At 44.3% G+C, this 26,563-nt stretch overlaps 1 protein-coding gene across 3 annotated transcripts in view; it reads right to left on the minus strand.

The window, feature by feature from the left end:
* fastk (Fas-activated serine/threonine kinase) overlaps window positions 1–26,563 on the minus strand; it is a 74,524-nt gene that overhangs the window by 47,064 nt on the left and 897 nt on the right. For 2 of the 3 annotated variants that reach the window (XM_060823959.1, XM_060823958.1), the window contains exons 2-4: window positions 25,187–25,850; window positions 8,975–9,445; window positions 1,273–1,421 (exon numbers count right to left, since the gene is read on the minus strand). In XM_060823959.1, the coding sequence (XP_060679942.1) occupies window positions 1,273–1,421; window positions 8,975–9,445; window positions 25,187–25,805 (1,239 nt within the window). In that variant the 5' untranslated portion in view covers window positions 25,806–25,850. The remainder of the gene's footprint in view (window positions 1–1,272; window positions 1,422–8,974; window positions 9,446–25,186; window positions 25,851–26,563) is intronic. The other variant, XM_060823960.1, reaches the window with a different exon arrangement.

Consider the following 26,563-nt stretch of genomic DNA (forward strand, 5'->3'; position numbering starts at 1 on the left):
CTTCCTCTTTTCGCAGTTCTGGTGTACTGCAGTGTGTTGTGGCTCTTTTGAATAGTGTCCTGATGCAGCTTCGTTTGTGTGTGTTGGGGTGGTTACTTTCATAGTTTAGGACTTGGTCTGTGTGTGTTGTTTTCCTGTGTACCCTTGTGGTGAATTCTCCGTTCGGTGTTCTCTGTACTATCACGTCTAGGAATGGGAGTTGGCTATCCTTTTCTTCTTCTCTCGTGAACCGGATTCCTGTGAGTGTGGCGTTGATGATCCGGTGTGTTTTTTCTATTTCCGTGTTTTTGATGATTACAAACGTGTCATCGACATATCTGACCCAGAGTTTGGGTTGAATTTGTGGTAGGGCTGTTTGTTCTAACCTTTGCATAACTGCCTCTGCTATGAGTCCCGAGATTGGTGATCCCATGGGTGTTCCGTTGATTTGTTCGTATATCTGATTGTTGAATGTAAAGTGTGTAGTGAGGCACAAGTCCAGTAGTTTAAGTATGCATACTATTCACACAAACCAACAGCCACCCTCAGACAACAAGCAACATGAATTCGACTGGGAAAACACTACTATCATAGGGCAAGCCAGACAGAGAACAGCCAGGGAATTCCTAGAGTCATGGCATTCATCCACAAACTCCATCAACAAACACATCGACCTGGACCCAATATACCAACCACTACAGCGGACAGCTGAAACTGACACCCGGAAGCGGCAAGGACAGACCACTATAAATACCGGAAGAAACATCAAAGAAGCGCTTCGCAGGAGGCTTCGGAGCAGGGGACGAAACGTTTGCAACAAAAACTTCCAGCTTGGCGAACAGAACCACATCAACTAACAGAATCTATTCAAAAAAGGAAGAGAATAATTTTCCAGATTTTAAAGACATCAAGGGGTAAGGGAAAAAAGCAGGAATATGGCATTGAGATAGAGGATCAGCTGTGATCCTACTGAATGGCAAAGCAGGCTCAAATGGTCTACTCATGTCTCTCATTTCTATTTTTCTCCGGTTTGCTCTCATTTAAAACAACCCCTTAAACTGGCCTTTTTAACAAGCATTTGAACACTTGATCTCATGTCCCCTTGTACCTGGTGCCAAACTTTGCATAAAAGGCTCCTATGGAGTGTCTTGGGTCAATTAATGGAATTTAAAGATGCCATATAAATTTATTTTATTTTCCTTTCAATCCCCTCAATCATGGCTTACCCCAAACTCCAACACTGTGTTTCCTAAAAATATTTTCTGATATGTTCAAGAAACTATACACAATTACCTTACTGTCCAGGTTTTCACCCTTTTTGATGAGGAAATCTGCGATCGTGTCTAGAAGCCTGGTCTCACGAAGTCGATGACGCGCAATATATTTTGCAATGAGTGCCATGGTGTAGGGGGTGATGCTATCCACTTTCTTTGGGAGTTCCTCTAAAGTAGAAAGAAATGCTCTAAAATGAGAGGCTGGAATTTTTGTCAGTTCAATAGCTCAGTAGGGTCCTATAGTGGCTTCTGTCACTGTGGAATAGGCAGTAGGATAATAGATTCTCACACTGACCTCTGCTGAGAAGGTCACAAGCAATTAGGGCCAAAAAAGACACAAACAGACCCAACTGCAAAGCCCTTCACAACCAAATGAACATCTAGCTGTTTGTGCACAGGATCATGCACTGAGTGAGGTTCAAAGGCCAGGTCAGTAAATGTAAAACTGAAGCATTGGCAAAGACACAGAATGGTCTGGTATCATAGAATCATAAAGTCCCGACAGTGTGGAAACAGGCCCTTTGGCCCAACAAGTCCACACCGACCCTCTGAAGAGTAACCCGCCCAGACCCATTCCCCTATCCTATTGTCTTGTATTTACCCCTGACTAATGCACCTAATCTACACATTTCTGAACACAATACGCAATTTAGCATGGCCAATTCATCTAACCTGCACATTTTTTGGATTGTGGAAGGAAACTGGAGCACCAAAGGAAACCCATACAAACACGGGGAGAATGTGCAAACTCCACACAGACAATCGCCTGAGGCTGGAAACAAACCTGGCTCCCTGGCACTGAGAGGCAGCAGTGCTAACCACTGAGCCACCACGTCGCCCTCATCATTGATGTGGTTTAAGTGAGAAATAAAATTAGATCATAAGGAACGGCAAAAGAAAGTAATTTTCTGCCAAAACAGCAAAAGACACTTGGAATTGTCATGGGGTGGGGGAGTCACAACAATCAGTTATCTGTTCCAATGCAATGACCATGCGTCACAAATAAAAGATAGGCTTGAGAGACTGACTAGACATTTTTGTACATACCAGTTACACTACAGTGCTGGATTAAATACTACAATATTTTTCCCAGTTACTGGACAGTGCTGGATTAAACACTGCCTGTATTTATCCCAGTTACAACAAAGTGTCTGATTAAGTGCTATCTGCAATTTTAGTGCGGTTATATTTCAGTTATAGTGCAGTCATATATTGAATATTCTCTGGATTTACATAAGAAAGAAATAATGAAATATGAAACAGAGGAGGAGTAGGCTGTTCGACCCTCCAAACCTGATCATCCAACCCAGTAGCCCCTACTCACTTTCTCACAATATCCTCTGATCCTTTTAGCTCTAAGAACTACACCCTATTCCTTCTTGAAAACATTCAATGCTTTGGCCTAAATTACTTTCTGTAGCTGAGAACTCCATAGGCTCTCTGCCCTCTTGGTGAACAAATTTCAGATTTTTGAGTGGAGCAGCAGCGGAGGTAAGACGAACCCGGAAGACTGCAGCTAAGGTAAGGCAGTTTTTAAAAAAAAATTACTTACCGGTAGCGGGCAGCGGTGTTTTCCCTTTCACAGAAGGAGCGGGAGCAGCGGGGGGAGTGACAAGGACCAGAGGGGCAGCCGGGAAGGAAAGCAGTGACCGTATCTATCAGCAAGGCGGCTAAACCTGAGACTCTACAACTGTAGAGTCTCCCACCCGCCCTCCTCCTCTAACCTAGTTAAAAAGGTAAGGTTCATTCTAAACTTCCTCTATTGAATATAAGTTTGTTATTGATTTTATAGCAACTTGAACTAAGCTTTAGTACTGAGTGCGTGTTCAGGTAAGTGGGGTATGGATGCTAGGGCAGTTGCTTGCTCTTCCTGTAGAATGTGGCAGGTGGAAGACATGGCACACTCTCCGCTGGCTACATCTGTGGGAAGTGCACCCAACTCCAGCTCCTTGAAAACCACGTTAGGGAATTGGAGCTGGAGCTGGATGAACTACGGATCATTCGGGAGGCTGAGGGGGTAATTGAGAGGAGTTACCGGAAGTTGGTCACTCCTAAGGCTCAGATAAATGGATTACAATTAAGGGGAGGAAAGGGGACAGTCAGACAGTGCAGAGATCCCCTGTGGACATTCCCCTCAGCAATAAGTATACCGTTTTGGATACTGTGGGGGGGAATGACCTACCAGAGGAAAGCCATAGCAGTCAGTTCCTCTGGCACTGAGCCTGACACTGTGGCAAAGAAGGGAAGGGGGGCAGAATAGGAAAGTACTCGTGGGAGGGGACTCGATAGTTAGGGGAATCGACAGGAGATTTTGTGGTCAGGGTCGGGATTCCCGGAAGGTATGTTGCCTCCCTGGTGCCAGGGTCCGGGACGTCTCCGGTCGGGTGTATAAGGTTCTAAAAGGGGAGGGCGAACAGCCAGAAATCTTGTTACATATTGGCACTAATGATATAGCCAGGAAAAGGATCGAAGATATAAAAAATGATTTCAGGGAGTTAGGATGGAAGCTGCAAAGCAGGACGAACAGAGTAGTGTTCTCTAGTTTACTACCGGTGCCACGAGATAGCGAGGCGAGGAACAGGGATTGGGCACAGCTTAACACGTGACTGCGCAGCTGGTGTAGGAGGGAGGGCTTCAGATATGTAGATAATTGGGATGCCTTGAGGGGAAGGTGGGACCTGTACAAGAAGGACGGGTTGCATCTGAACTGGAAGGGGACCAATGTCCTGGGTGGAAGGTTTGCTCGCGTAGTTCAAGGGGGTTTAAACTAGTATGGCAGGGGGGTGGGAACCTGAGCTGTATACCGGAGGTGAGAGTTGATGCAGATGAGGCAATAGCAAGTGGTATACCAGCTAGTGGGAAGGAACCAAGTATCAGTTAAAGTGTGTTTGCTTTAACGCAAGGAGTATCAGGAATAAAAGTGACGAACTTAGAGCATGGATCAGTACCTGGTGCTATGATGTTGTGGCCATAACAGAAACATGGGTTTCTCAGGGGCAGGAATGGTTGCTGGATGTTCCAGGGTTTAGAGCATTTAAAAAGAATAGGGACGGGGTGTAGCACTACTAATCAGAGAGGGTATCACAGCTACAGAAGCTTCCATTGTCGAGGAAGATCTGTCTACCGAGTCAGTATGGGTGGAAATTAGGAACAGCAAGGGAGCAGTCACCTCGTTAGGGGTTTACTACAGGCCCCCCAATAGCAGCAGGGAGATGGAAGAAAGCATAGGTCGGCAGATTTTGGAAAAGTGTGGACGTAGTAGGGTTGTTGTAATGGTGACTTTAACTTTCCCAATATTGACTTGAACCTCCTTCGAGCAGAAGATTTGATTGGAGCTGTTTTGTAAGGTGTGTTCAGGAGGGTTTCCTAACTCAGTACGTTGACAGGCTGACAGGGGGAGAGGCCATTCTAGACTTGGTGCTCGGAAACGAGCCGGGGCAGGTATCAGATCTTGTGGTGGGAGAGCATTTTGGTGATAGTGACCACAACTGCCTCACATTCTACATAGCTATGGAGAAGGAGAGGATTAGGCAAAATGGGAGGATATTTCATTGGGGAAGAGGAAACTATGATGCGATTAGACATGAGTTAGGTAGCATGAATTGGGAACAATTATTCCATGGTAAAGGCACTGTTTAAGGAACAGTTGTTGCAAGTGATGAATAAATATGTCCCTCTGAGACAGGCAAGACGTGGTAAGATAAAGGAACCTTGGATGACGAGAGTGGTGGAGCTTCTCGTCAAAAGGAAAAAGGTAGCTTACATAAGGTGGAGGAAGCTAAGGTCAAGCTCAGCTTTGCAGGATTACAGGTAGGCGAGGAAGGAGCTTAAAAATGGGCTGAGGAGAGCCAGGAGGGGGCACACAAAAGGCTTGGCAGAACGGATTAGGGAGAACACAAAGGCATTTTACACTTATGTGAGGAATAAGAGAATGGTCAAAGAAAGAGTAGGGCCGATCAGGGATAGCATAGGGAACTTGTGTGTGGAGTCTGAGGAGATAGGGGAAGCCCTAAATGAGTTTTTTGCTTCTGTCTTTACGAAAGAAACAAACTTTGTAGTGAATGAAAGCTTTGAAGAGCAGGTGTGCATGCTGAAATGGATAGAGATAGAGGAAGCTGATGTGCTGAAAATTTTGTCAAACATTAAGATTGACAAGTTGCCAGGCTCGGACCAGATTTGTCCTCGGCTGCTTTGGGAAACGAGAAATGTAATTGCTTCGCCACTTGCGAAGATCTTTTCATCCTCGCTCTCCACTGGAGTCGTAGCTGAGGACTGGAGAGAGGCAAATGTAATTCCTCTCTTCAAGAAAGGAAATAGGGAAATCCCTGGCAATTACAGACCAGTAAGTCTCACGTCTGTCGTCTGCAAGATGTTAGAAAGGATTCTGAGGGATAGGATTTATGACCATCTGGAAGAGCGTGGGTTGATTAAATGCAGTCAACACGGCTTTGTGAGGGGCAGGTCATGCCTCACAAACTTTATCAAGTTCTTTGAGGATGTGACTAGAAACGTTCATGAGGGTTGAGCTGTGGATGTGGTGTATATGGACTTCAGCAAGGCATTTGATAAGGTTCCCCATGGTAGGTTCATTCAGAAGGTCAGGAGGAATGGGATTCAGGGGAACATAGCTGTCTGGATACAGAATTGGCTGGCCAAGAGAAGACAGCGAGTAGTAGTAGAAGGAAATATTCTGCCTGGAAGTCAGTGGTGAGTGGTGTTCCACAGGGCTCTGTCCTTGGGCCTCTATTGTTTGTAATTATTATTAATGACTTGGATGAGGGGATTGAAGGATGGGTCAGCAAGTTTGCAGATGACACAAAGGTTGGAGGTGTCGTTGACAGTATAGAGGGCTGTTGTAGGCTGCAGCGGGACATTGACAGAATGCAGAGATGGGCTGAGAGGTGGCAGATGGGGTTCAACCTGGATAAATGCGAGGTGATGCATTTTGGAAGGTTGAATTTGAAAGCTGAGTACAGGATTAAGGATAGGATTCTCGGCAGTGTGGAGGAACAGAGGGACCTTGGTGTGCAGGTATATAGATCCCTTAAAATGGCCACCCAAGTGGACAGGGTTGTTAAGAAAGCATATGGTGTTTTGGCTATCATTAACAGGGGGATTGAGTTTAAGAGTCATGAGATCTTGTTGCAGCTCTATAAAACTTTGGTTAGACTTCACTAGGAATACTGCGTCCAGTTCTGGTCACCCTATTATAAGAAAGATGTGGATGCTTTGGAGAGAGTTCAGAGGAAGTTTACCAGGATGCTGCCTGGATTGGAGGGTTTATCTTATGAGGAAAGGTTGACTGAGCTTGGACTTTTTTTATTGGAGAAAAGGGGACCTAATTGAGGTATACAAGATAATGAGAGGCACAGATAGAGTCGATAGCCAGAGACTATTTCCCAGGGCAGAAATGACTAACACGAGGGGTCAAAGTTTTAAGCTGGTTGGAGGAAAGTAAAGAGGGGATGTCAGAGGCGGGTTCTTGACAGAGAGAGTTGAGAGAGGATGGAATGTGTTGCCAGCAGCTGTTGTGGAGGCAGGGTCATTGGGGACGTTTAAGAGACTCCTGGACATGCATATGGTCACAGAAATTTGAGGCTGTATACATGAGGATCAGTGATCGGCACAACATCGTGGGCTGAAGGGCCTGTTCTGTGTTCTAAATTTCACCTCATCTCAATCCTAAAAAGCCTACCCAGTATCCCTAGACAGTGACCCCTGGTTTTGGACTCTCTGATCTTCAGGAACATCCTTCCAACATTTACCCTGTCTCGTTCTGTTAGAATTTTATAGGTTTCTATGATTTCCCACTTCATTCTTCTGAACTCCAGTGAAGATAGTCCTAACTGATTCAGTCACTATTCATACCTCAGTCCTGCCATCCCAGCAATCAGTCTGGTAAACATTTACTGCACACCCTCCATTGCCAGAACAGTCCTCCACAGATAAGGAGGCCAAAACTGCACACAATACTCCAGGTCTGGTCTCACCAAGGCTCTGTATGCTTGCAGCAGGCTTGCTCCTGTACTTGAATCTTCTTGCTATGAAGGCCAACATACCATTTAACTTCTTTACCGCCTGCACGCACACTGTTACTGACTAGTGTACAAGGACACCCAGGTCTCGTTGTTACCCCTGTTTTCCCAATCTATCACCATTCAGAGAGTAATCTGCTTTCCTGTTTTCACTACCAAAGTGAATAACCTCACACTGATCCACATTATACTGCATCTGCCATGCATTTGCCTACTCACTTAGCCTGTGCAAATCACAGCGAAGCATCTCTTTATCCTCCTCAGAGTTCACACTTTCACCCAGATTTGTAACATATAGAAACCAGGTGACATTAAACTTTATTCTCTCATTAAAATGTATTGTGAATAGCTCAGTCCAAGTGCTGATCCCTGCAGTATCCCCCACTGGTCATTACCCACCACTCAGAAAGAGATCCATTTACTTTCATTCTTTTGTTTTCTGTCTGCCAACCAGTTCTCTATCCATGTCGTTACACTACTGCCCAATCCTATGCACTTTAATGTTACACACTAGTCTCTTATGTGGTGCCTTAGTGAAAGCCTTCTGAAAATCTAAGTAAACCATATTCACTAGTTTCCCCCTTATCAACTCTGCTAGCTATATTCCAGTAGTTTTGTCAAGCATGATATCCATTTCGTAAACTCATGCTGATTCTGTCCAATTCTGTTACTGTTTTTCAAATTCTCTGCTATTAAACCTTTTGTAATGGACTCTAGCTTTTTCCCTATTACCAACATTAGGCTAACCAATCTATATTTCCCTGTTTTCTCTCTATCTCGCTTTTCAATTAGAAGGCTTCCATTAGTTACCCTCCAATCCATAGGAACTATTCCATGTCTAAAGCATTTTGGAGGATGACCACCAAAGCAACCATTATTTCTCAGGCAACTTCCTTAATTACTCTGAGAAGTAGATTATTGGGTCCTGGGTATTTATTGACTATTAACTGCATCAATTTCCCCAACGTCATTTCCCTACCAATACTAATTTTCTTCAGCTTCTCCCTCTCACTAGACTCCGTGTCCCCCAACATTTCTGGTGCATTATTTATGTCCTCCCTGTGAACACAGAACCAAAATATGCATTTAATTGGTCTACCGTTATTAATTAATCTATTCCTGACTGTCATGGACCTACATTTGTCTTAATTATTCTTTTTCTTTCCACATACCTATAGAAATTTTACAATCGGTTTATACATTCCCCATAAGCTTACTCTTCTTTATCAATCCCTTTATCGTCCTTTGCTGAAATCTAAACTACGCCAAATCCTCAGGTTTGCAGGTTTTTTTGGCCAATTTGAAAGCCCCTTCCTTGAACCTAATATTATCCCTAATTTCCCTTCCTAGTCATGATCAGGAACCTTTCCCAATTTATTTTTGTGTCAGACATGAATGAACAATTGTTGAAGTTCTTCCATAAACACTTTAAATGTTTGCCATTGCTTATGCACTGTTACTTTACAGTACAAAGCTGGGTTAAATACTTTCTGTACCTATACTAGTTACAGTGTTGTGATGGATTACCCACTGAACATGTTTCTCTCAATTACACTTCAATGCCATGCTGGTTTAAATGCTATCACTCATTATAACAGTTACGATGAAATGCTGGATGAAATGAATATGATCTGTGAAAAGGTTGATACTTAAACTCTAACAGGTTGAAGTCTATTTGCACCCTACCTGCCAAGCTATTGATGAACTTTTCCTGCCTGTTCTCATAGAAGAGTTGAGAACTAAAGATCAGCTCCAGTGACTTGTTGCTGGTCTCCCGGGCACACGTAGCCAGCATCTCATCCAGGAGGGTCATCTCGTGGTCTCTTACATTGGTGACGTGTCCCAGTGTGTGCTTGACCAATCGGAGGATCTTACGGTTGTTGAGAAGCTGTTCGCTGCTGTAGCCATCAGACTGCAGTGCCTGAGCCTTCAGTTTGTAGTAAGAGAGCAAGAGGAACAAGGTCTGGGGGTGACGTTCCCTCTCAATATTCTTCTCCAGGCCAGTGAGACAGCTTTCAATTAATGGGTGCTCAATGGATGGATGTAGCTTCATGACACTGCTGAAAACCATGGAAATATCCTTTTGATTGAACTGTGAGAGCCGGATTTGGGATTCCTCCTCCAGGACCTGAACAATCTTGGAATCACCAGGAAGACCTGGCAACCCAAAAAGAAGAGAAACTTCAGTGACATGGAGCAAGGAGTAAACACAAAATATTCTCTGTCTAAGGTCAGGCATTGTCTGATGATAAAATAAGATATGCTGGGCAGCAGGATTCATCTTCGGCTGTTTTTCTAGTATGCAAACTCAGACAGAGAACCTGGATTTGCAAACTCTGTTTCAAAGGCATGCTCAAGGCTCGAGGGTTGGAATGTCACACATCCCCCTCGTTTCTCCTCATAAATTGATCCTCTCATTCTTCATATCATCTTATTCAGTCTTTCTCTCTCCAAGGCTGCACTTATGCAACTACTGCAAACTTCACTGGAGAACTTTCAGCATGCAACGAGGAGGGGAAGATACAGGGGAAATCAGTAGATGTGCTGCATTTGTATTTCCAAAAGACATTTGATAAAACGTTACATAAAAGGATCATGATTCCAGATTATGGTGTCAGGAGTGATGTAGTAGCACAGATAAAGGAGTGCCCAACCAGCAGTTAACAATACCAAAACAGAAATTGTTGGAAAAACACAGCAGATCTGGCAGCATCTGTGGAGAGAAATCAGAGTTAATGTTTCAGGTCCAGTGACCATTCTTCAGTGAACGTTGTTGGGATAACAGGGTCATTTTCAGGTTGAATATCCAGTGGAGTGCCAGGGAAATGAGCACTTTAACTTTAGAAGGTTTCTGCAGTGTAAAACGCACGAGGCAGATGAAGCATGTACTTATGCTTGTTTCTGCAGCATTTACTTCCTGTAACATGTCACTAGACTATTGTAAACAATTTACCACCGATATTAATGACCTGCATGAAGGGAATGACTGCAAGGAAGCCAAATGTGCTGCTGATATAAAGGAAGGTTGGTAAGCTGGTTGAGGAAAAAGATACAAAAGAGTATACAAAGATCTACAGATTGTTTAAGTGAGTTGGCATAAACTTGGCAGATTAAGTATAAAATAGGAAAATATGAACTTGCCTGTTTGGGCAGGAAGACTGGAAATGCAGACTATTATTTAAATGGAGACAGACTGCAACATGCTGGGGTATAGTGACACTTTGATGTCTTGGCTCATGAATTACAAAACATTAGCATGCAGGCACAGCAAGTGTTTAGGAAAGAAAATAAAGTGCTGACTTACATTGCTAAAAGATGGTGTTTAAAAGTAGGGAAGTCATGCTACAATTAGATTAGATTAGATTACTTACAGTGTGGAAACAGGCCCTTCGGCCCAACAAGTCCACACCGACCAGCCGAAGCGCAACCCACCCATACCCCTACATATACCCCTTACCTAACACTACAGGCAATTTAGCATGGCCAATTCACCTGACCCGCATATCTTTGGACTGTGGGAGGAAACCGGAGCACCCGGAGGAAACCCACGCAGACACAGGGAGAACATGCAAACTCCACACAGTCAGTCGCCTGAGGCGGGAATTGAACCCAGGTCCCTGGCGCTGTGAGGCAGCAGTGCTAACCACTGTGCCACCGTGCCGCCCTAACCACTGTGCCACCGTGCCGCCCTAACCACTGTGCCATTGTTGAGACCACATCTAGAGTACTGTGTACAGTTCCTATTTCAGGAAGGTAACCTTGAATTGGAAACCGTTCATAAAAAAGTTCACTAGGCTAATTCCTGGCATGAAGGGAATGTCTTATGCTGGAGAAGGTGGGCTGGTAGATAGGCCTATACTGGTTGGAGTTTGGAAAAGCAAGAGATGATCTTACTGAGACACACAAGATTCTGAGGGTTTTAGCAGGGCAGATGTTAACAGGATGTTTCTCTTCATCATAGAATTTAGAACTAGGGGCACTGCTTGAGAATAAGGGGATTTCTTTAATCCCTCACAGAGTTGTGAGTATTTGTAATTCTCTGCTCCAGACAGCAGTGGAAGTTGGGTTAGTCAGATTTTGGATGAAGAAGGGAATTAGGGATAATGGAAGCAAACAGCAAAATGGATTTGAGACCACAATCAAATCAGCCACATTCTTATCAATTAATGGAATGGGCTAAATGACCAACTGGAGTTGCTAATTCTCATGTTTCCCCAAATACAAAACTTCCGAACCGAAAGAGTATTTGATTGTCTGTGAAATACAATGAAACATGAGACATTATATGGCCTTTTTAAAAAATATTTTGATGGGATGTCACTGGCAAAGCCAGCATTTTTTGCACATCCTGAAATGTCCCTGAACTGAGTAGCTTGCTTGGCCATTTCCAAGGGCACTTTTGATTGAAGGATAAAATTGTGGTTTGGGGTCACATATAGGCCAGACCTGATAATGGTAGCAGACCTTTTTGTCTAAAGGAGACTGGGCTTCTACCATAATTGATGATATTTTCGTAGTCTTCGCAATTAAGACTAGCTCATTTCAAATTGTATTAAATGAATTTAAGTCATTGGCTCACGTGGAAGGTTTGAATCCATGCCCCACAGCATTAGCCCAGTATCTCAATTGCTAACCCACTCACATTAGCATTCTGTAACAATGCTGCTGTCTCATCTAGACTTTTATTAATAATACGTTTATGTAGGTTGCAGGCTTCAAATAAAAAGGGGGAGCAGGTTAATGGAAATTTAGAAATCTAAAGAGAAATGCTGAGGCAACAGAGCAGTAAAACTACGTGGGTAAACACAGGACAGAACACTGACAGTAATAAAATGTCAATGAATAAAGTTCATGTAGAGTCATAGAGATGTATAGCATGGAAACAGACCCTTTGGTCCAACCTGTCCATGCTGACCAGATATCCCAACCCAATCTAGTCCCACCTGCCAGCACCCGGCCCATATCCCTCCAAACCCTTCCTATTCATATACCCATCCAAATGTTGCAATTGTACCACCCTCCACCACTTCCTCTGGTAGCTCATTCCATACACGTACCACCCTCTGGGTGAAAACATTGCCCTGTAAGTCTCTTTTATATCTTTCCCCTCTCACCCTAAACTTATGCACTCTAGTTCTGGACTCCCCGACCCCAGGGAAAAGACTTTGCCTATTTACCCTATCTATGCTCTTCATAATTTTGTAAACTTCTATAAGGTCACCCCTCAGCATCCGACACTCTAGAGAAAACAGCCCCAGCCTGTTCAGCCTTTCCCTGTTGCTCAGATCCTCCAACCCTGGCAACATCCTTGTAAATCTTTTCTGAACCCTTTCAAATTTCACAACATCTTTCCGATAGGAAAGAGACCAGAATTGCATGCAATATTTCAACAGTGACCTAACCAAAGTCTTGTACAGCCGCAACATAACCTCCCAACGCCTGTACTCAATACCCTTACCAATAAAGGAAAGCATACCAAACGCCTTCTTCACTATCCTATCTACCTGCGACTCCACTTTCAAGGAGTTATGAACTTGAACTCCAAGGTCTCTTTGTTCAGCAACACTGCCTAGGACCTTACCATTAAGTGTATAAGTCCTACTAAGATTTGCTTTCCCAAAGTGCAGCAACTCACATTTATTGAATTAAACTTCATCTGCCACTTCTCAGCCCATTGGCCCATCTGGTCCAGATCCTGTTGTAATCTGAGGTAACCCTCTTCGCTGTCCACTACATCTCCAATTTTGGAGTTATCTGCAAATTTACTAACTGTACCCCTTATGCTCGCATCCATATCATTTATGTAAATGACAAAAAGTAGAGGACCCAGCACCGATCCTTGTGGAACTCCACTGGTCACAGGCCTCCAGTCTGAAAAACAACCCTCCACCACCACCCTCTGTCTTCTACCTCTGAGCCAGTTCTGTATCCAAATGGCTAGTTCTCCCTGTATTCTATGAGATCTAACCTTGCTAATCAGTCCCTCATGGGAACCTTGTCGAACACCTTACTGAGGTCCATATAGATCACATCTACTGCTCTGCCCTCATCAATTCTCTTTGTTACTTCTACAAAAAACTGAATCAAGTTTGTGAGACATGATTTCCCACGCACAAAACCATGCTGACTCTCCCGAATCAATCCTTGCTTTTCCAAATACATGTACATCCTGTCCCTCAGGATTCCCTCCAACAACTTGCCCACAATTGACATCAGGCTCACTGGTCTACAATTCCCTGGCTTGTCCTTACCACCGTTCTTAAACAGTAGCACCACGTTAGCCAACCTCCAGTCTCCCGGCACTTCACCTGTGACTATCGATGATACAAATATCTCAACAAGAGGCCCAGCAATCACTTCCCTAGCTTCCCACAGAGTTCCGTGGTACACCTGATCAGGTTCTGGGGAATTATCCACTTTTACCCATTTCAAGACATCCAGCACTTCCGCCTCTGTAATCTGGACATTTTGCAAGATGTCACCATCTATTTCCCTGCAGTCTATATCTTCCACAGCAAATACTGATGCAAAATACTCATTTAGTGTCTCCCCCATTTTCTGTGGCTCCACACAAAGTCGCCTTGCTAATTTTTGAGGGGCCCTATTCTCTCCCTAGTTATCCTTTTGTCCTTAATATATTTGTAAAAACCCTTTGGATTCTCCTTAATTTTATTTGCCAAAGCTATCTCACATCGCCTTTTTGCCCTCCTGATTTCCCTTTTAAGTATACTCCTATTTCCTTTGTATTCTTCTAAGGACTCACTCGATCTATCCTGTCTATACTTTATATAAGCTTCCTTCTTTTTCTTAACCAAACCCTCAATTTCTTTAGTCATCCAGCATTCCCTATACCTACCAGCCTTTCCTTTCATCCTAACAGGAATATACTTTCTCTGGATTCTCGTTATCTCACTTCTGAAGGCTTCCCATTTTCCAGCTGTCCCTTTATCTGCGAACATCTGCCCCCAATCAGCTTTCAAAAGTTCTTGCATAACACTGTCAAAATTTGCCGTTCTCCAATTTAGAACCTCAACTTTTAGATCTGGTCTATCCTTTTCCATCATTATTTTAAATCTAATAGAATTATGGTCGCTGGACCCAAAGTGCTCCCCCACTGACACCTCAATCACCTGCCCTGCCTTATTTCCCAAAAGTAGGTCAAGTTTTGCACCTTCTCTCGTAGGTACATCCACATACTGAATCAGAAAATTGTCTTGTACACACTTAACAAATTCCTCTCCATCTAAACCTTTAACACTATGGCAGTCCCAGTCGATGTTTGGAAAGTTAAAATCCCCTACTATAACCATCGTATTATTCTTACAGATAACTGAGATCGCCTTACAAGTTTGTTTCTTAATCTCCCTCTGACTACTGAGGGGGGCCTATAATACAATCCCAATAAGGTGATCATCCCTTTCTTATTTCACAGTTCCACCCAAATAACTTCCCTGGATGCATTTCCAGGAATATCCTCCCTCAGCACAGCTGTAATGCTATCCTTTATCAAAAATGCCATTCCCCTCCTCTTTTGCCTCCCTTTCTATCCTTCCTGTAGCATTTGTATCCTGGAACATTAAGCTGCCAGTCCTGCCCATCCCTGAGCCGTGTTTCTGTAATTGCTATGATATCCCAGTCCCATGTTCCTAACCATGCCCTGAGTTCATCTGCTTTCCCTGTTAGGCCTCTTGCATTGAAATAAATGCAATTTAATTTATTAGTCCTACCTTGTCCCTGCCTGCCCTGACTGTTTGACTCACTTCTTTTCTCAACTGTACCCGTCTCTGATCGATTTCTTTCCTCACTATCTCCCTGGGTCCCACCCCTCCACCTTACTAGTTTAAATCCTCCCAAGCAGCTCTAGCAAATCTCCCTGCCAGTATATTATTCCCCTTCCAATTTAGGTGCAATCCGTCATTTTTGTACAGGTCACTTCTACCCCAAAAGAGATTCCAATGATCCAAAAAAGTGAATCTTTCACCAGCTCCTCAGCCCTACATCCTCCTATTCATGCCCTCACTAGCTCGCAGCACCAGCAGTAACCTAGATATCACTACTCTCGAGGACATCCTTTTTAAATTTCTGCCTAACTCTCTGTAATCTTCCTTCAGAATCCCAACCTTTTCCCTTCCTATATCGTTGGTTCCAATGTGGACAATGACCTCTTGCTGACCCTCTCTCCTGTGAGAACATTCTGCACCTTTTTGAGACATCCTTGATCCTGGCACCAGGGAAGCAATACACATTCTGCTTTTTTGCTGCTGGCCACAGAAATGTCTGTCTGTACCTCGGACTGAAGAGTCCCCTAACACAATTGATCTCTTGGAACCCGACGTACCCCTTGTTACATTAGAGCCAGTCTCAATACCAGAAACTTGACTGCTCGTGCTACGTCCCCCTGAGAATCCATCATCCTTTACATTTTCCAAAACAGCATACCTGTTTGAAATGGGTATAGCCACAGAAGGCTCCTGCACTAACTGCCTACCTCTCTTACCCTTCCTGGAGTTAACCCATCTATATGATTGTATCTGAGGCTTTCCCCCCTTCCTATAACTGCCATCCATCACATACTGTTGCTGTTGCAAATTCCTCATTGCTTCTAACTGTCTCTCCAACCGATCCATTCGATCTGATAAGATTCACAGCCAACAGCATTATGGCAGATATAATCCACAGTAACTCTTAAACTCTCTTTAAACTCCCACATCTGACAAGAATTACATATCACTTATTAAAGGCCATTTTTGCTCCTTCACAATCTACAGACTCCGAAAATAACACCGTCTTATTCCTCTACATACACTGCCCTAGGTTAAATTAATAGTTATGGCTTATATTTTAAGTTTAATCAAGAGACATATCTCCAAAAAAAATCAATAAAGAACACATTCTACTCACTACTGCAGATTCTCTGTAGGCCACACTTAAAACAATGATTAACTTATCTGATTCTGTGCTGTGAACTTGGCCCAACAGTTCTTCCAAGATCAGTTGTAAACAGTCACTAAAACATTCAATTAAAGGTTCTTCAACTTACATTGTGATACTTTCACAATAAGGTAGCTGAACAAGTGGAACAATTGGGTATCATATTTAAGGAAGGACATTAAAGTTTAAAGAGAGAGTTTAAAAGAGATTCACTAGAATGATAATATCAGGAATGAAGGATTTTAGATACAAGGAAAGATTAGAGAATTGGGCTTATTGTCCTTGGAGCAGAGAAGATTAAGAGGTGACCTTATCGAGGTGTTCAATATTATGAACAATTTTGACAGTGTAAAGAAGTAAATTCTGTTTTCACTACTTAGTATGTCAGTAACTAGGGAATCACAACTTCAAGACTGTCAGCAAGACAGTTAGGAGTAGGATGAAGAGAAACTTCTTTAATCAGAGAGTTGTTAGGAATTGGGATGCACTGCCTGAGAGAGTGATGCAGACAGATTCCAAAGGAGGCTTCAAAAGAGAGGTAGATATATATTTGAAAGGGATGAAGTCAGAATGCTACAGAGATAGGGCTGGTGAATAGGTCTAGCTGGGTAGCTCTTTCAGGAGTCAATATAGATGTGATGGGTCTAGTGGTCTCCTTCTGTACTGTAAATTTCTAGATTCTAAATACAGGTAAATGATTTTGATCTAATTGCCATATAAAGAAATTATTATAAAGTGATCAAGCATGGGAAAAAATGTATATTTTGTAAAGACTGACATGAATGCAAGAAGTGGGGTAGCCATAATAGGAAAGGATAATATAAGGACATTAGAAAGATGTTATCTTGGCTGATAAAGTCAGGATGTAGAATTGGCATGGTGGAGATCAAGAATATCTGAAGTTCAGGAATAATTAACAAAGACAGAAATTGCTGGAAAAGCTCAGCAAGTCTGGCAGCATCTGTGGAGAGAAATCAGAATTAATGTTTCAGGTCGAGTGACCCTAATTTACAGTACCTGCAGTTCTTTTGGTTTTTATTTGGTGGGAATAATTTCTGGGTTAAAGTAGCAGTCATGAAGAATAAGGGACACGTTTCTTGTTCAGGAAAGCAATGGCCCATTCAGTCCCTCGAGTGTGCCCGGCCACTCAATGGCTGTTCTGTCTGTAAACTCAAATCCACATGACTTTCTACCCTTGATATTTAGATGTGCAATTGCAACGCCAAGGCATACAAAACTATGGGGAAAGTACTGGAAAATGAGATTAGAGTAGTTAGGTGGTTGTTTTTGACTGGCACAGACACCATACACCAAACAGCCTTTTTCTGTGCTGTGGATTTCTATGACCCCCCCCCCCCCACCCTCCCCCCACAACTTTGGCTTTAAAAAAATTCAAAATCTCTTTTTCCACCTCCATTCAGGAAAAAGGTTCCAAAAACTCTCAACCCTCTGAAAAAAAGCATTCTTCTGATCTCTATTTTAAAAGGGTGACCCTGAATTTTTAAACAATGGCCCTTAGTTATAGATTGTCCCATTGTGTCCAGATTCACCCTGTCAAGACCCTTCAGGATTCTATATGTTTCAATCAATTTGTCTCTCAGTCTTCTAAATTCCAGCAACAAGCCTAGCCAGTCCATTCTTTCCTCAGAAGACAATGGCTCCATTCCAGCTATTACTCTGGTTCACCTTCTCTGAGCTGCCTCCAACACAGTTACATCCTTCCATAACTAAAGTGACCAATATTGTACACAGAGTCCCAGTATAACTGAAAGAATAAACAGATATTTAACAAATATTTTGCATTACTGTCAAAGGCAGCAATAGAGGGCAACCAAGGGACTAAATGAAGTGCAAAGCCGAAACCTAAGAACATTAATACCAGCACAGCAAGAATTCTGGAGAAAATTAAGGGACTGAGATTTGACAAATCTCTTGCACTTCAATGCCTGTATCCTCGGGTCTGAAAGACATAGCTTTTAAGGCAAATCACTATATTCTTTGTAGTCACTCATGGGATATGGGTGTCACTGGCTGGACTAGCATTTATTATCCATTCCTAAGTTGCACTTGAGAAGGTGGTGGTAAGCCGCCTTTTTCATCTACTGCAGTTCATGTGAAGTAGATTCACAATGCCCTTAAGGAGGGAGTTCCGCTGCACTCGATGTGGCCTCCTCTATATTGGGGAGACAGGCCGCCTACTTGCGGAACGTTTCAGAGAACACCTCTGGGACACCCGGACCAACCAACCCAACCACCCCAACCACCCCGTGGTTCAACACATCAACTCCCCCTCCCAGTCCACCAAAGACATGCAGGTCCTTGGACTCCTCCATTGCCAGACCATAGCAACATGATGGCTGGAGGAAGAGCGCCTCATCTTCCACCTAGGAACCCTCCAACCACAAGGGATGAACTCAGATTCCTCCAAGATTTCCGCTTCCCCGGTCCCCAACGCCTTATCTTCACCATGGACATCCAGTTCCTGTACACCTCCATTCCCCATCACGAAGGACTCAAAGCCCTCAGCTTCTTCCTTTCCCACCATACCAACCAGTACCCTTCCACTGACACTCTCTTTTGATTGACTGAACTGGTCCTCACTCTGAACAACTTCTCTTTCCAATCCTCCCACTTCCTCCAAACCAAAGGAGTTGCCATGGGCACCCACATGGGCCCCAGCTATGCCTGCCTCTTCGTAGGATATGTGGAACAGTCCAACTTCCGCAGCTACACTGGCACCACCCCCCACCTTTTCCTCCGCTACATCGATGACTGTATCGGCGCTGCCTCGTGCTCCCACGAGGAAGTTGAACAGTTCATCCACTTTACCAACACCTTCCACCCCGACCTCAAATTTACCTGAACCATCTCAGACTCCTTCCTCCCCTTCCTAGACCTCTCCATTTCTATCTCAGGCGACCGAATCAACACGGACATTTACTATAAACCGACTGACTCTCACAGCTACCTAAACTACACCTCCTCCCACCCTGCCCCCTGTAAAAATGCCATCCCATATTCCCAATTCCTTCGTCTCCGCCGCATCTGCTCCCAGGAGGACCAGTTCCGATAACGAACAACCCAGATGGCCTCCTTCTTCAAAGACCGCAACTCCCCCCCAGACGTGATCGACGATGCTCTCCACCGCATCTCCTCCACTTCCCGCTCCTCCGCCCTTGAGCCCCGCCCCTCCAATCGCCACCAGGACAGAACCCCACTGGTCCTCACCTCCCATCCGACCAACCTCCGTATACATCGTATCATCCGTCGTCATTTCCGCCATCTCCAAACGGACCCCACCACCAGGGATATATTTCCCTTCCCTCCCCTATCAGTGTTCCGAAAAGACCACTCCCTCCGTGACACTCCCTAGTCAGGTCCACACCCCCCACCAACCCAACCTCCACTCCCGGCACCTTCCCCTGCAACCGCAAGAAATGCAAAACTTGTGCCCACACCTCCCCCCTTACTTCCCTTCAAGGCCCCAAGGGATCCTTCCATATCCGCCACATCATTTACTGCATCCGATGCACCCGATGTGGTCCCCTCTGTATTAGGGAGACAGGCTGCCTACACCCGTCCCAACCAACCCAACCACCCCTTGGTTCAACACTTCAACTCCCCCCTCCCACTCCACCAAGGACATGCAGGTCCTTGAACTCCTCCATCGCCAGACCATGGCAACATGACAGCTGGAGGAAGAGCGCCTCATCTTCCGCCTAGGAACCCTCCAACCACAAGGGATGGACTCAGATTGTTCCAGTTTCCTCATTTCCCCTCCCCCCACCTTGTCTCAGTCCCAACCCTCGAACTCAGCACCACCTTCCTAACCTGCAATCTTCTTCCTGATCTCTCTGCCCCACCCCCACTCCCACTCCGGCCTATCACCCTCACCTTAACCTCCTTCCACCTATCGCATTTCCAACGCCCCTCCCTCAAGTCCCTCCTCCCTACCTTTTAACTTAGCCTGCTTGGCACACTTTCCTCATTCCTGAAGAAGGGCTCATGCCCGAAACGTCGATTCTCCTGCTCCTTGGATGCTGCCTGACCTGCTGCGCTTTTCCAGCAACATATTTTCAGCTGTTGTTGGAGCTGCACTTATCCAGGCAAGTGGTGAGTATTCCATCACATTCCTGACTTGTGACTTCTCTATGATGGACAGGCTTTGAGGAGTCAGGAGGTGAGGTACCTACTGCATGACTCCTAGCCTCTGACCTACTATGATAGCTACAGTGTTTACATGACTAGTTCAGTTCAGTTTCTGGTCAATCTTAACCCCAGGGTGGTAATTGTGAGGAATTTAACCATAGTCATACTATTGTATTTCTAGGGGCAATAGTTAAATTTTCTCTTGCTGGAGATGGTCATGACTTTGGAGTTGCCTGGTATCAGTACTCCTTGGTAATTGTCAGCTCAAGACTGGATATTGCCCAAATTACTTCATTTAAAAATGAACTGTTTCAGTATCGGAGGAGTTGTGAATGGTGCTGAACATTGTGCAGTCATCATTAAACATCTCAATTTCTGACCTTATGATGGAGGGAAGGCTGTTGATGAAACAGCTAAACATGACTGGGCCGAGGTCACTACCCTGAGGAACTCCTGCATAGATTAGAGATAGCTGGGATGACTGACCTCCAAATTCATCAATCACCTTCATTTGTAACATATTAAGATTTGAATCAGCAGAGAGTTTTGCCCTAATACCCACTGACACAAATTTTACATGGACTTGTTGATGCCACACTTGATGTCAAAGGCAGTGGCTCTCACCTCACCTCTCGAATTCAGCTCATTTGTCCATGTTTGGAACAAAGCTGTAACGAGGTCAGATATAGTAGATATTTTCTAATTTCTCTGTTCCGTGATGTTATTACACACCTCTGAAGTAGGTAGGACTTGAACCTGAACCTGTGGCTCAGAGATAGGGGCACTACTACATCCGTGTGTTCAGAGATGTGCAGGTTAGATGCATTGATCAGGGATAAATGTAGAATAATAGGGTAGGGGAATGAGTCTGGGTGAATGTGGACTTGCTGGGCCGAAGGGCCTGTTTCCACGTTGTAGGAATTCAATGATTCTATGACTAGCAAAGCTCTTTTCCATAGGGTGGGTGAGTTCAAAACTAGGGTGAGAGGAGAAAAATTTAAAAGGGACCTGAGGGGCAACGCTTTCACGCAGAGGATGGCAATGAACTGTCACAGGAAATGGTGGATGCAGTTCCAACATTTAAAAGATATCTGGATAAGTACATGAAAAGAAAAGGGTTAGAGGGATATGCACCAAATGCATTCAAGTGGGCGAGTGTAGTTGGGAAGCTAGTCGGTATAGAACATAGAACATTACAGCGCAGTACAGGCTCTTCGGCCCTCGATGTTGTGCCAGCCTGTGAAACTTATCTGACCCATCTAACCTACACTGTTCTATTATTATCCAAATGTATGTCCAATGCCCATTTAAATGCCCTTAGCATTGGCAGGTCTATTACTGTTGCAGACAGGCCGTCCCAACTGCGCTCTGAGTGAAGAAATTACGCGTATTAACTGTCCTAAATCAATCACCCCTCAATTTAAAGCTATGTCCCCTCCTGTTAGCCTTCACCAGCTGAGGAAAAAAGGCTCTAATTCTGACTATCTTATATGTCTCGATTAAGTCACCCTATCTAACCCTGATTATCTTATATGTCTTGATTAAGTCACCTCTCAACCTTCTCTCTTATGAAGACAGCCTCAGTTCCCTCAGCCTTACCTCGTAAGAGCTTCCTTCCATACCTGGCATCATCCAAGTTAATCTCCTCTGAACCCTTTCCAAAGCTTCCACGTCCTTCCTATAATGCGGTGACCAGAACTGCACGTAATATTCCAGGTGCGGCCTTACCAGTGCCTTGTACAGTTGAACCATGACCTTGTGGCTCCAAAACTCAATCCCCCTACCAATAAATGCCAACACACAATATGTCTTCTTAACAACCCGATCAATCTGGGTGGTAGGTTCAGGGATTTGTGCACCTGGACACTGAGATCTCTCCGTTCATCTACACTGCCAAGGCGGAAGTGAACAAATTCACATTTTTCCGAATTAAACTCCATTTGCCACTTCTCCGTCCAGCTCTGCATCTTATCTTTAACCCACAACATCCTTTGGCACTATCCATAACTTTGCCTTAGTGTCATCCGCAAATTTACTAACCCAACCTTCTATGCCCACATCCAGGTCATTTATAAAAATGACAAACAGCAGTGGCCCCAAAATAGATTCTTGTGGCACACCACTGGTAACTGAACTCCAGGATGAACATTTCCCATCAACCACCACCCTTTATCTTCTTTTAGCTCACTAATTTCTGATCCAATTCACTAAATCACCTACAATCCTGAAACTCTATATTTTGTGCAATAGCCTACATGTGGAACCTTATCAATGCCATACTGAAGTCCATTTACAACACACCAACCACTTTACCTTCATCCACTTGTTTTGTCACCTTCTCAAAAAACTCAATAAGGTTAGTTAGGCACAACCTACCCTTCACAAAATCGTGTTGACTATCTCTAGTCAAATTATTCCTTTCTAGATGATTATAAGTCCTCTCTCTTAGAACACTTTGAACACCTTACCCATAACCGAAATAAGCCTATAATTACCAGGGTTGTCTCTACTCCCCTTCTTAAACAAGGGAACAACATTAGCTATCCTCTAGTCTTCTGGCACTACTCCTGTCGACAATGATGACATAAAGATCAAAGCCAAAGGCTCTGCAATTTCCTCCCTGGCTTCCCAGAGAAGCTGAGGATAAACCCCATCCGGTCCCTGGGTCTTATCTATTTTCAGATCTTCCAAAATTGCTAACACTTCCTCTTTGTCAACCGCAATCCCATCTAATCTTGAAGCCTGTATCTCCGTGTTCTCACTAACACTGCTCTTTTTCATTGCGAATCCTGATGAAAAGTATTCATTAGGCACTTCCCCATGTCCTCAGATTCCACACACAACTTTCCACTATTATCTTGATTAGCCCTAATCTTACTCTAGTCATTCTTTTATTCCTGATATACCTATAGAAGGCCTTAGGGTTTTCTTTGATCCTATCCACCAACAACTTCTCTTGTCCCCTTCTGACTGTTCTTCATCCTCTCTTTCGATCTTTTCTGGCTAACTTTCTCTCAAGCTCCCTAACTGTGCCTTCACCCCTCACCCTCACATGAGCCTTCTTCTTCCTCTTCACAAGAGCTTCAACTTCTTCTGTAAACCATGGCTCCCTCCCTCGACAACTACCTCCCTGCCTGATAGGTAGATACTTACCAAGGACCCGCAATAGCTGTTCCTTGAATAAGCTCCACATTTCAAATGTGTCCATCCTCTGCAGTTTCCTTCCCCATCCTATGCATGTTAAATCTTGCCTAATTGCATCATAATTGCCTTTCCCCCAGTTATACCTCTTTCCCTGCGGTATATACCTATCCCCGCCCATTGCTATTGTAAAAATAATTGAATTGTGGACACTATCGCCATAGTGTTCACCTACCTCCAAATCTAACACCTGGCCGGGTTCATTCCTCAGTACCAAATCCAATATGGCATCACCCCTTGTTGGCTGTCTACATACTGTGTCAGAAAACCCTCCTGCACACTTTGAACAAAAACTAACCCATCTAAACGACTTGAACTATAGTATTCCCAGTCCATATTGGGGAAGTTAAAGTCTCCCATAATAGCTACCCTGTTACTCTTGCTCCTATCGAGAAGGATCTTTGTTATCCTTTCTCCACATCCCTGGAACAATTTGGAGGCCTATAAAAAAACTCCCAACAAGGTGACCTCTCCTTTCCCGTTTCTCACCTCAGCCCAAACTACCTCAGTGGATGAGCCCTCAAATGCCTCAGCTGCTGTAATACTACCCCAATTAACAATGTCACATTTCTCCCCCCTCCCTTTACCATCTTCTCTGTTCTTGCTGAAACAAACAAATCCTGGAATCTGCAACAACCATTCCAGTCCCTCCTCCAGCCATGTCTCTGAAATGGCCACAACATTGAAATCCCAGGTACCACCCCATGCTGCAAGTTCACCCACCTTATTCCGGATGCTCCTGATGTTGAGGTACACACACATTTCAAACAAATAGCCTGATTGCCGGTGCCCTCTCATGACCCTGTAACCTATCCCTGACCTCACTACTTTCAGTGGAACTTACAATTCAGATTCCCATCCCCCTGCTGCATTAGTTTCACCACCCCCAACCACACATACACCCCCACCCCACAAAGTTTAATCCTACTCCTATTTCTTATACTAGGAGCAGTGTTGGCCATTCAGCCCAAGTCTGCTCCACCCTTCAATATGGTCATGGCTGATTTCATCTCGGCCTCAACTCCACTTTCTTGCCTGCTATCCATTACTAATTAAAAATATGTCTACATCTTCCTTAAATTTACTCAGTGTCCTGCAGTCCACTACAATCTGGGGCAGTGAATTCCAGAGATTGACGACTCTTAAGGGAAGAATCTTTGTTTTAAAACTGCTACCCCTCAGCTTAAAGTTATGATCTCTTGCTCTAGATCGCCTCACAAGGGGTACATCACCTCTGCGTGTACTTTGTCAGTCTCCTTTAGCATCTTTATACCTCAGTTAGACCTCATCGTTCTAAAACTCAAGCAAGTACAGGCCCAAAATACTCAGTCTCTCCTCTTAAGACAACTTTCGCATCTCTGGAACTATTCAAAGGAATTCCTCTGAACTTCCTCCTTGCTTGGTGAGCATTGTAAATTGTTAACCTCAAACAGAGGAAATGGTCTGTGTTCATAGTACCCCCCATCCAATATAGTGCCACACATGTCCTCTTCAGGGCTGCATACCATGTACAAAATATTTAGATATAAAGGCTGTTTTATGCAAAACACTTCCCTATTTGACAACGCAACTTTAAAAACATTGGCTGGAAAATATAGAATTGAGAATTTTCCTTACCCAGAGCAGCGACAGCATACAGACAATTCACGATGCTGAAGTTGTCAAATTTGGAGCAATCACTCACGATGGATTGGCAGAGCGTTTGGAAATCTTCCAGCTCCAACATCTGGCTATAATACGCTGCCATGGTGGATCCTGCTGACAGCTGCTGCAGGACCTGACCAATTTTTTGCAGGGCAATGGGGTAATGATTGTAGGAGATCTTACCAGGGTTCTGTGTCACCCAGCGCAACACCTCTCCTACAGTCCTTGAGCGGTCAATCAGCCGCTTCATGGTGAAGAAAGTGTCATAGCTCATCTTCTCATGGATGAAGTTCCAGGTTTTCTTCTTGGTAGGATGGTGATGGTAATGAGGTTTGTGTCCATTCCGTCTCCCCTGGTAGAGATGTGGGAAATGCTCTGGATAGGCTGCCCAGATGTGAGGCTTGCAGGTGTGGTAGCGAGCTGCGTACATGGCAGCCGGGCTCCTCGGCAGGCAAGCAGCAGCTGGGCGGCAGGCCAGGCGGAGGAAACGGAGAATGCAGCCCAGGCTGAGACAAGTCAGTCCGTCTAACAGCAGAACACTCTCACCCCTAGGCAGCAGAGAACTGAAGCAACACAGAGGCAACCTTTGCATCTTAGGTATTGCTCACCTCGAGGGAGTATGGAGAACAGCAGAAACCTGAAGAACAAAGCAACACAGACCACTCAGAACAGCAAAGTATAATGTTTGAAATCATAAAGTCAACCGAAATGAAATTAAACTTATCCAACATCACCTGCCTTCCCACAACAGATAATTGGATGTCCAGTAAAAGTTGATCTGACATAGAGGCATAGGTGAACACACTCAGTCTTTTTCCCATGGTTGGGAAATCAAGGACTCGAGGGTATCAGGTTAAGGCAACTAGGAGGAAGTGAGGACTACAGATGCTTGAGAATCCGAGGTGAGAAGGATGGCTCTTCAAAAGCAGCAGTTTAAGGGAAAAACTAAAATGGAATCTGAGGGGCACTTTTTTTTTACACAGTGGGTGGTATACATATGGAATGAGCTACCAGAGGAAGTGGTTGAGTCGGATACATTAACAATATTTAAAAGGCATTTGGACAAATACGTGGATAAGAAAGGATGAGAAGGATATGGATATGGACCAAGTGCAGGGAAATGGGTTTTGCATGTATGGGCATTTTGGTCAGCACGAACCAGTTTGGGCAAAGGGCCTGTCTCTGTGCTGTAGGTCTCTACAGCATAGAGAGGCTCTAGGCCATACTCTGGAGTCCTGGAGGTTGGAACTGTATTTACACACCCCTGGAACAGGAGATGCCGGTGTTGGATTGGGGTGTACAAAGTTAAAAATCACACAACACCAGGTTATAGTCCAACAGGTTTAATTG

Source organism: Hemiscyllium ocellatum, chromosome 4 (assembly GCF_020745735.1).
Source record: "Hemiscyllium ocellatum isolate sHemOce1 chromosome 4, sHemOce1.pat.X.cur, whole genome shotgun sequence".
Classification (NCBI taxonomy): Eukaryota; Metazoa; Chordata; class Chondrichthyes; order Orectolobiformes; family Hemiscylliidae; genus Hemiscyllium; species Hemiscyllium ocellatum.